Source organism: Otolemur garnettii, unplaced genomic scaffold (genome assembly GCF_000181295.1).
Source record: "Otolemur garnettii isolate 467f Iridium unplaced genomic scaffold, OtoGar3 scaffold00046, whole genome shotgun sequence".
Classification (NCBI taxonomy): domain Eukaryota; kingdom Metazoa; phylum Chordata; class Mammalia; order Primates; family Galagidae; genus Otolemur; species Otolemur garnettii.
Window position 1 is genome coordinate 658,803 of NW_003852441.1, and position 11,315 is coordinate 670,117.

The 11,315-nt window shown below is 50.9% G+C and overlaps 1 protein-coding gene across 3 annotated transcripts in view; it reads right to left on the bottom strand.

Moving 5' to 3' along the window:
* TOM1L2 (target of myb1 like 2 membrane trafficking protein) overlaps nt 1-11,315 on the bottom strand; it is a 137,519-nt gene that overhangs the window by 32,133 nt on the left and 94,071 nt on the right. For all 3 annotated transcript variants that reach the window (XM_023514005.1, XM_003791034.3, XM_003791035.3), the window contains one exon: nt 8,713-8,829. In XM_023514005.1, the coding sequence (XP_023369773.1) occupies nt 8,713-8,829 (117 nt within the window). The remainder of the gene's footprint in view (nt 1-8,712; nt 8,830-11,315) is intronic.

The window sequence follows — 11,315 nt, forward strand, 5'->3', positions numbered from 1 at the left end:
GAGCGTGATGCCATGGCACTCTACCCAGGGGGATAGCTTGAGGCTCGGTCTCAAAAAAAAAAAAGAATATTGATTGGTAATAGTAAAAGGCCTCCAAGAAGATGACATCAGTTTACTTCCAGAAGCAGCATTAGGTACATTTTGACAGCACGTCTGCCACCTTGCTGAGGTCTCAGAAACTCTGCAAGCACCCACACAGCTACACAGCAGATCAAAGATCACACACACACACACACTCCCAGTCACCACTGGAGCCTTTTCTGGCCTGGGAAGACAGAGCTTTAGCACGTTACAACCTGGCTTTGTGAGCCTTTCCTGATTCAGACAGCAGCCTTCCCAATTGCTCTTGTTCAAACTTGCTTGTGGAACGCCCTCGAATACCTGCCAGGCTCCTTGCCATCTCATATGCCAGACTAAGGGCACTACAGGGAAGGGAACTGGCAACCCTACCAGGCTGGGCCCTCAGCTTCCATGGCTATAGGAACTGCCTAAAAGCTCCAAGTCCTAACAGGCCATATGGGGTTAAAGCAGAGATTAGATGCTGCCCCTGCCCATCTGGGTGCTGGAGGGAACAGATGAGCCTGGTAAGGCAAGGGGATAAGAGGATAAGGCACGAAGGAGAAGTCTGCCTTCTCAGTTTGCTCTTTAAACCACACCACCTCATTTTGAAATCATTTCTGGTAGAAGTAACTGGCCTGTTCACAGCAGACAGCAATCTCTGCTCAGCTCCACATCTTGTCTCAGAATCTGGCTAGCTTGGCTAGAAGGTCTCCCCTCCTACCAGGTCATAAACTCCTGGAGGGGGCTGTTGTCATCTATCCACCCACCCACAGACACCCTAAGCCCTGCACTGAGACACACACAGTGAACAGGCGAACAGTCATCTGCTGAATCACGACACCAAGGTGGTCAAAGGAGCAAGGTAGGGAATCAAAGACTGCCCTTCACACACTCCCTGGTGCCCTACAACCCAGCACTCACACGCAGGGGTTAGGTTTCTTATGTGCCCTTCCCTTCAGGGGTATCCAACCTTTTGGCTTCCCTGCAACACACTAATGAAAGCTGATGAACAAAAAAAATAAAAATGTCTGTGTATTATTTTTGTGATATCTGCCACCACAGATAAACAAAAAGTCCTTACAGAATCCACATGTGGCCCAGAGGCTGTGGATTGGACACCCTTTTGCCTAGACTGAAGCTGCTTGATGGCAGAGAAGGCCTCCTTCCCTTGCTTCCCAGTACCCATAACTGACATCCAGGAGGCAAGCTGCATTCCTTCCACGTACACGCAGTCCACATATCAGGATAGTGTTCCCTCATGTGACACAGCCCTGCGTGTCGTAGGCCTGATGCTGCAGGTAGAGCAAGGCGGGGACCTTGACACCCCTGTTCACCACAGAGCAGACCACCCTCGTGGGCTGCACAGTCTGCTTTTGCTTTCTGTCTCCCCATGGCTGCTCCGGCTGGAGGGCTCCCTCCCTGCGGTGGGAAACAGATGCATTTGTTAGGCAGAGGAGGTCTAGATTTAGGCTGCTGGGCACACAAGCATCTCGGGTCTCTTTGGAGACTCTGGCTCACCTTGCTAGTCACCTTGCCCTTTCTATTCAGCTATGCTCTGCTCTTTGTCTTGGTCCTACCCTGTTCTAGTCCTTGCATAGCCACAGTGGGGCTGGGAGCCTCTCTTGGTCCATGGGAAAGCAAGTAGGCCCATTGTCTGGACATCAGATTTTTCTATGCAAATACTCCCACTCTTGGTTTTCCTAAGACTCTAATCCTAAGTTTTGGAGAAGGCAGGGTCACCCCTAGGAGTAGGAAGCTTTGAGCAAATTGCCACATACTCACAATCTCTCTCTCTCCCCACAGTGAGGTGCTTTGGGTGACAGTGGCTCCCAGGAACCAGCCCACGTCCCAATAGCCAAGACAAGTAACATTTCCACCAGCAGCAGAGATGTGATAACAGGCAGTGAGGAAGCAGGATGTGCCAAAGGTAGTTAAGTGGGGTTTCCACTCAGCCGGCATTAGGAACTTTGGCTATAAAATGCTCTGACCCTTGGTCACCCTAGACCACCAGCTTCTCATCACTGCCCTCGCTCAGTTATTTGCATAAGCTCAGCTTTCTTCCCAGTGCCCTTCACTCAGAGAATGGGGAATTTTGCTCATCTAGAATCTAATTTTCCCTCTCTAGGACTCATCCCAGGCCTCACTGAAACAGCAGTAAATATTTACAATCACACATACAAGTTCTAGTTGATAACAAGTGGTGACCACTGGAAATTAATCCAGAAGACATTGACATCCAATAAAGTACCAAATACCCACTCTCTTCCACTGCAAGGGGCTCATGTCCCAAGGCCATCCTGGAGAAGGGCACTGGCCTGGCCTCAACCCACACACCACCAGGATGGTTACAGTACACAGGAAAACCTCCAGTATGGTGGAAACCCTAATTACAGAGATGAAGTGTGCCCACAGTAAGACTAAAAGGTAGACCAGGCCCTAAACATTAAAACAAAATAAAAACGTCCAAACTTATGAAAGAAGTGATCACATTAGATCATGTGAAGGGTTTCAGCAGCCAGGACTGAAGCAATGAATGTAAAATAATCATAGTGTTTCTCATCCATCCTTAAAGCACAGTAAGGCTGACAAGAGAGCATGGGTTTAGGTTGACCTTTCTCTCTCTCTCCCTTTCCTTTCTTTCTTTCCCCAGCACTTTGGGAGAAATGCTGCAGGGAGACCTGGCCGTGAGTGTAGGCCAGAAAAGCGAAGTTGGAGCAGAGGAAAGAGGCTGAGTGCCTGCTTTTATGCTGTCTGCCACAGGCCCTCCCTGGGCCACTGCGCATGTGTGTGCCAGTGCACGTGGGGATGGTCCAGGCACTTTCTGAGCTCCTCCTTGCTCCAGCACTCCAAGTGTCTATGGAAAACTTCTGGGGAGCACAAGGATCTCGAGCCCCGGCTAGAGCAGATCCCATCATACAGGCCTGGTAGGGGAAAGTACAGCCCTGTCATGCTGTGGCCAGATATCAAACCCTGGGTGCCCTTGGTTAGGGAGGGGGAAGGAAAAAAGTCAGTGACTTCCCACCCCAATTTTAGGCTGATCCCAAGGCACAGGACCTGCCAATCATGGAGGTGTGGTAGTGTGTTGTGGGAAACAGGCCAAGGCTGCCCTCCAGCTCAGGGTACCCACATTAGAGTTCATGGGCAATGCCCAAGCATATCTCAGACTTTCCAGGATAGCAAATAGCCTCAGGAACTGGCTACACTGCCTAGGAACCCCTAAGAAGTTGGCCCTCTGCCTGTAATGTCCCTTGCCTTCTTTCCATCTAACAAATTCCTACTCATCCTTCAAGGCCTCAGGATATTTCCCTACAGCAGTATTTCATCATAAAAAATTTCAAAAATGTAGCAAAGTAGAATGGATTTTGCAGGGGATCCCACTGGATCTTATCATTAACATTTTACAGTGCCAGCTTTACCATGCCTACCCATCCACCCAGAATGTTTTCAGGGGACCCCTGATGGCCTGTCCCTCTTCAAGATTCCCAAAGCATGGAGGCACACGTCTTTTTTTTTTTTTTTTTGAGACAGAGCCTCAAGCGGAGCCCGAGGCACACGTCTTTACTGCAACTCCCTTCAGACTGTCACAGAGCTCCCCCTAGCTCCTCCAGCAAAGGCTAACCAGCCCCCTGGCCACCCCAAACAGCAAACCCCCAGGACAGATCAGGCTTCAGGGGCAATGCACTAGATTCAGAGGACAGCCAAACCGGGTTTCTCAGGAGACCTCAGGAAGTATCTCTAAGACACAGCTACAAACACCCTGAGCCCAGTGGGAAGCACCAAGTGGGAGAGAGGGAGTGACCTCAGTCTCCTCACAGAGCATGGCTAGCTACTGGGGACCATGAGTGGGGGAGCAAGTAGCTCATGACCCAGTATGCTGTCCAAGTCTGCCGTGCTCTCCAGGCTGCTGTGTGACGTGAGGGATGCATGAAGTTCTGCACAGTGCCAGCGAGCTGCCTCCATGGCAGCCAGGGCAGCTCTGCTCTTATCTATTTTAAACATTGCCAGTCACTGTACAGTTTTATCTCTAGTGGAAAGGGTTCCCTTACTTTCAAAAAATGTTTGGAAAGCATTAGCTGATATGATCTTGGCTTGGAGGAAGAACGAGACCCAAGAGCACAGGTTATACTGATCTCATCAACTCTGGGCACCAGAAACATCTGCTTTGGCCTTGCATTCTCTGCCTGTCTCCCTGCTGCCTTCCCGCTGGGGTGGTGGGTGAGACAGTCACAACCGCACAGGTACAGCCCTCCATGCCCTGACCCTGGAGGAGCATCCTGACGGCTTTCCAAAGCACTATGCCTAGAGATAGGCCCCAAGATTCTGGCCTTGGGCTTCTGCATTGGGGATCTCCAGGGGTCTCTGAACAAAGACAGCTTTACCACCTCTTGACTTCAGCCTTTTAAGTGACCTTCTCAGAAAGAAAGAAGAAAGAAAAAGACAGGAGACGAGAGGAGTGTCAGACATTAGGATTGATTCCTGCCACTACAGGGCCAGCTGGCTGCCCACACGGCCTCTTGTGCAGTCATCACAACCAGACTTGCAGCAGGTTAAGCTGAGACTCTTCTTACCCAGACAGAGTGACCTGCTTCCAGGCCTAAGGCATCTGAGAGCCTGCAGCTTGCCTGGGTCACCCTTCCTACTGTACAAATGTGGGGACGGGCTTGGCGCCTACAGCACAGTGGTTAGGGCACTGGCCACATATACCAGGGCTGGTGAGTTTGAACCCGGCTCGGGCCTGCTAAACAACAATGACAACTGCAACAAAAAATACCTGGGCATTGTGGCAGGTACCTGTAGTCCCAGCTACCTGGGAGGCTGAGGCAAGAGAATCACTTAAGCCCAAGAGTGTGAGGTTGCTGTGAGCTGTGACGTCACAGCACTCTACCCAGGATAACATAGTGAGACTCTCCCAAAAAACAAAACAAAAGAAAAGTGGGGACAGGAATTCCCAAACAGGGAGGATTTCGGTTTTGGCCACCTTCTATCTCTGCTTCTCAGCAGAGGAGAGAAGAGCTGGTCAGATGTACAAAAGCCCTCCATCTATCATAGCATTTTAGTAAATACCCTTTCTTTTCTGTCTAATTAATTCCAATGCCTTTATCTTTTCTTCCAGGGACATTCTCATCCTTACCTCACAAAACAGTCTTTTAATCATCTTTATGGGTTTCCTCTGAGCCCTCTGTAAGTGAAGGAACATGGAATAAAGACCTGAAGATTTGTTTTCTGTTGCAGTAGAAGAGAAGAGTGGGAGAAGGAAGTCTTTATTGATGAGAAAAGGGGAATAATGAAGCTAAACTTACAGAATAAAACTAGATTTCTCTGAGAAAATGGTCTTAACCATTGAAACAACATGGAGGAGGGCTTCTCTTATTATCAGACGGGCAGCCACAGAAGAATGTACATTTTGGCTGGGTGTGGTGGCTCACGCCTGTTCTTAGCACTTTGGGAGGCTGAAGTGGAAGCATCACTTGAGGCCAGGAGTTCAAACCTGAGCATCATGGCAAGACCACATCTCTATCAACAAAAATAGAAAAATTAGACAGGCACATGCCTGCAGCCTCAGCTACTTGGGAGGCTGAGGCAGGAGGATCGCTTGACCCCAGGAATTTAAGGCCTAGGAGTTTAAGCCATGACTATATCACTGTACTCCAGCTCAGTTGAGACCCTGTCTCAAAAGAAAAAGAAAAAGAAAAAGAAGAAAGAAAAAGAAAAAAGAGAACACACATTTTTTGCATCATTGGATTAATTAAAAGTTACTATATTAATTGAAGACAGAGCTTGAAAGGCTAAATTGGGAGAGACAGAAGGCACCAGATGACAAAATCAGGAACTTTAAAGATTCCGGAAAGTGGACTTATGCTGTCAGCAGCTAAGGGCATGCACTTTTTCAGGGGCAGGGGCAAGGTCTTGGATTTCAGGTCCAGACCCTGGTGTCCATGCACAGGATGAGGGAGATACAATTTAACAGCCACACACGACGGAGACAAAACAGCATTTGTACAGTTGATGGAAGCTCTCCATTTTACCTGCCCACCTCGTATAAAGAGCTGCCTATTCATCTCCATGGTGGGCTGCCAACAGCCACATTTGTTCCATGTAGAGAATGGGCAGTGGGCAGGACTCATGGTAATCTTTGAATATTTAAGGACCTGCCCATGAGAAAGAGGACACAGTTTTGTTGTGTTGTCTAAGAAACAGACCACAGGCCTGTGCCCAGCCCTGTGCAAGGTGCTGGTGTGGGGAGAGTGATCACTCCAGTCATCTGAGCAAGAAAGCGGCTCAGAGAGGGATGATAACTTGCCTGGTGTCACCCTGCTCATCAGTGGGAGGGCAGCACAGGAACTCAGTGATTCACAAGCTTGTGGTTTCTCCGCGCTGCTGTGCTGCATCCCAAAGTCTAACCAAGATGCCTGTTTGAAAACAGGCTGTGAACTGCCTGTCCTTAGGGTAAGAAGAGAGACCAGGCAGGCACTTGATAAGACTGCAGAGGAAATCAGAGTGTGGGGGCAGAGCCGGGCTAGCTACCTAGAAGGTCTCGCTCAACTCATGGAGTGAAGGATTTGCCAGAGCCAAGAGGAGGCATCGCTGTGCTCAGTCCAGGCATCCTCAGGGGCTCCAGCTAAGCTGACTCACAGGTGCTAGAGTGGCCTCAGCCTCTCCTCTAACACTAGCCACCCACCCCCAAGTCTGCAGGCAAGTCATTCCACCATCAAGCTTCTGTGCTGCTCTGGCTGTGCTGAGGGAGGCTATACTTGAAAGAGCTTTGTGATGCACAGAAGGCAAGTGGGGCACAACCTGCCCACAGTTATGACCAGCTACACCTGTGCATCCTGGGCCAGCACCACCAGTTACCTCTTCCCGTTCTCTCTGCCCCTACCCAGCAATTGACACACAAGTCAGGAGCAGCATCTGTTGGCAGAGACATCTGAGTTGGTGACAAGTGTATCCGTTCCCAAGGCCTTGGCCAGAGCTCTGGACTGTTCCTGCCCTGAGCACTCTGGCTGTCCTCCAGCCTGACGGAGGGTCCTGGGGATGCATTCTGACCCCAGCACTTTGTAAGCAGACAGCGGCATTTTCCCATACATAAGGCTCACTGTTCACGGTGGCTCAGACCCTGTCCACTGGATTCTGACGCTGGGGGAAAAAAGAGGAGGCAAGATGTCAGGGATGATAGAGGAGTGTGGCCACCAGCCAGGAGAGCCATGTCTGTGCACAGCTGTTCACAGTGCTACCCAACTCCCAATCTCCTGTGCTAGAAGGACAGCCTCCTGCTGGCACCCAGAATCATTCTTTTTCTGTTTGATTTATAAGACAGCAGTGAGGGCTGGTAAGCTCAGAATTGGAACAAAACAGAGGGAAGGAAAACGTCATGGGAAGCAACCTATTTTTGAAAACTATGAGCAGACGCCAGGAGATTAGATTCTGTTTGTCTTGGCTGATGGGCTTGTTTCTTGTTTTAAAAAGAAAGACAAAAAAACCAAAAAAAAAAAAAAAAGAAGAAGAAGAAACCACAGTCACCCTCCCCCACCAACACACACACACACTCACGGTGGCGTATTCCTGCTGTCTGGGTCTGCTCTGGCTGTCTGGAAGCATCTTGGCTTTATTCAACACTACTCCTACTGCCAGGAGCTCAGCTCTGTCCGGAGCAACCCTGTCAGCAGGAATTCCGACGCTGACACAGCACAAAGCTGCCTCAGAGGCCTCTCAGTTTCTGGGCTGACCTCAGATTCCTGTGCATCTGGCTAATGCGGGTAAGACTGGGGATGGGGGCCAGTGACAATGCGTTGAAGTGAGCTGTGGCCCAGGGGCATGGCACACTTTCAGTAGCACCTGCAGAGCTGAGGCAAGCTCAGGCTGAGGCAAGTGTCAAGAGAGAGGTCTGGGAGAGGCCACTCACAGCTCCTCACTGAGGCTGGGCCAAGGATATTAATTCGGCTTCAAGAGCAGCCTGATGTGATGACATGGAGACGTGCTGTTTCCTAGCCTATCTCCTGCACCACACCGTGAACTCCTCCACAGCAGGGACCAGAGCCCCTGCCTGCTGTGCCCATAGGTCTGTACTGTGCTAGGTCTGGAGTAGCCCTGTGCCCTCCCCCCATGGGAGCTGATGGCTTTTCAGTAGGAAGGGGCACTATAAGTAGTAGCTGGGGGCCAGATCGAGGAACCCCAGGCACATGCACTCCTCAAGGGCAGGGTTTCCTCAGGCAGCAAGTGTGTGCCAGGAACAGGTGGGAGGTACAGCATCCAGGGCGGAGACTGATGACCAAGGACTGGACAAAACAGCAGCAGCAGTAGCAGCTGCAGCAGCATCAGGCACGTCACAAGGCACCCACACCCAGGTCACCACACTTATGCCAAGTCACTGAGCCTGTGTGGTTCCTGACCTAGTGACTCAAGCACCTTGCCCCAGACAATGACAGTTCACACCATCCTTTCTCCACCCTCTAGAAGGCTACTGCCTCTAAAAGCCAACACAAGACAATGGCTTCTGCCCATCTGTAAGGCTGAGTGTGAGCTCATGTAGATTTAGTCCCTGTCAACAGGAGGCCACTGGGCCCATCCCTCCTCAGGCTGCAGCCCCGAGGGTTCCTGCGGCAGGATGCTGCCACTATAGGCTCAGTGGCCTCTACAGGATGAGGCCGTCCTCACCTGCAGCAACTCCAGGTCAGACGAGTCCTCCTGTCCAGGTACCATTTCTGTTAACATCTCAGACATGACTTTAGTGTTTCCTCGAACAACATCCAATTCACTGCGCAGCCTGGCAATCTGTCAGGGGCCGTGGGGAAGGAGAACAGGAAGGAAAGGTCAGTCGGCTTTCACCTTGAGGTGAAAGCAAGCAGAATTAGCTTGCTCCTCACTGGTGACAGTCCCCTCACTGGGAAATCTAGGACTCTCTTCTGAGTAGGCACTGCAGAGGCCACCTTATCTCTCTCCAGCCTGCCTGTCAGGATGGTGGCCACTGACAGTCTGTCACAGTGCCTCTCTGCCCCTGATGCTGAGGTAGCACTGTGCATGACAACACAGGGTGGGAATGCACGACGCAGTCTCTCCACCGTGGCTCTCACTGCAGGACTGTGCATAGGAACTTAACCTCTAAGGGCCTTTGTGCCTGCTTCTAAAATGAGGGCAGGACAGCTGAGCTGCCTTTAGTACTGAGCTCCTAGTCTACAAACCTCAGAGTTATAGATTCTGCCCCTAAGAGTTTTATCATCTAAATACCATGATCCTCTGAGAGGCTGGCCAGTGTCAACAGAACTTTCCTGGCATGGCAAGATAGAGAGAGGAAGAACAGGAGAGGATAGGGCAGACCACCTCTCTAGCCAGCTCCCTACCTGGTCTCATGGTCCCTTGAAAAATATCCAAACTGGCTTGGTGCCTGTGACTCAAGTGGCTAAGGCACCAGCCACATACACCTAAGGTGGCGGGTTCAAATCCAGCCCAGGCCTGCCAAAACAACAATGATGGCTGCAACCAAAAAAATAGCCGGGTGTTGTGGTGGGCGCCTGTGGTCCCAGCTACTTGAGAGGCTTAGGCAGGAGATTCGCTTGAGCCCAGGAGTTGGAGGTTGCTGTGAGCTGTGATGCCACAGCACTCTACCAGGGGGATAGCTTGAGGCCCTGTCTCAAAAAAAAAAAAAAAAAAAGAAAGAAAGAAAGAAAGAAAGAAAAGAAAAATATCCAAACCACCCATCCATTAGCACTCCTCAAAGCTGAGAGCTGAGCCAAGGCCTGAGCTGCCTCTCCTACATCAGGGTATGGTTTAGTTCAGCTCCTTTACTCTCAACCCCCATAAGGCATCTGCAGAGATCACCAGGACCTGCCTTGCACACAGCAAGGTGCCATAGAAGAATCTGCGTGGGAACATTTGATGGTCTTTCTGATGGGAGACTGACAGGTGCTGAGTGGTGGTCAAGAACTAGCCCTGGACCCTGGAAGCAGCCCTAGAAGACTCAGGGAACACCCTTAGGGAACATCCAAAGGCTAACCTAGATCTCTCTGACTTTAGTTGCTTCACTACGGAAAGGGGCAGTAACAGCCTACCCCATGGGGTTGCTGTGCAGTGCCTACATGGGACCAGCACACATGTGTACCCTCTGCTATACACGCATGGCCTTGCTCCTCCTCTGACGTCCAAGGAACAGAACGTGGTGTCATTCTTCCTGTGCTGTGACCCAGCTAGAGCAACACATATGCTCTGTGATGCCTTCTCTGACTGTCCCCTGCCCTCCCACTTCCTCCTTCCAGCCTCACTCTCCATGCTGCCCTCCCCTATGCTGTGTAGACCTGAAGCACCTCAGGGCAGGAATGTGGCTGTGTTGGTTCCATACCCTCAGCACAAGGACTCAACCGATGGTCAGCCAGGGAGATGGTCTAGGCCCCAAGATGCTCTTGTCAACCTCTGGCTCTGCCAGAGGTAGATGGTCAAGGGGCCTCCTCCAAAGTCTGGGCTAAGAAGAAGTTTCTGGCAAGGGAGGCCCAGGAATGCTCTAGTTAGTGACCACATAGGGTCTGAAGCCTTAGGGCCTCTTGGCCAGGCTGGATGCTACCTCCTGCCTCTGCTTCCATCATCCCCTAGGGATGAGACCTTGGGGGACCTTGCACCCATACCCCTCACCCATTCTAGAATCTCCTCTCAACTGCTCTGGCCACTGGGAAGGCTTCTCCTCAGCACACCCTGCCCGGTGATCATCCAACTCCTTCCCTCAGAACAGAAAGGGCACAGTACAGCCCATAAAAGACTTTCTTCCCCATCCCCTTTTTGGCCATTGTGGGTAATGAGGAGCAGCTTCCAGTGAACAGGCCTGCAGTTAATGCAAAGCCCAGCATCAGTGTGAGTTAGGACCTCCTCCCCCAGCAGCACACAGTACCTGGGTGGCCACTGTGAGCATTCCTTCCTTCTGTCTGTCAAGCCCACAGCTGGCCAGGGGGACAAGAGGGGAGCATCACCTGTTCCACTGATGGGAGACTAAGGTCAAATGTCCTGAGTGAAGGCTTACAATGAATAGCAGAGTGGGGGTCATGGCCAGGGCTGTGTGACTTCTAATTCACATCTGCTGCTTGTTCCCCACAGAGAAGTGAAGGGGAAGCAGCCCAGGCACACACTGCCAGTATCCACATAGCCACGTGAGGTTCTATGACCTACCATTACCACAAATAGTAATAAGGACTTTGCAAATATAAACAACAGGTAGATCTTTTTTTCTTTCAAGTCTAACCAATACTCAAATTTTAACTAATGGGAATTCTTTTTTT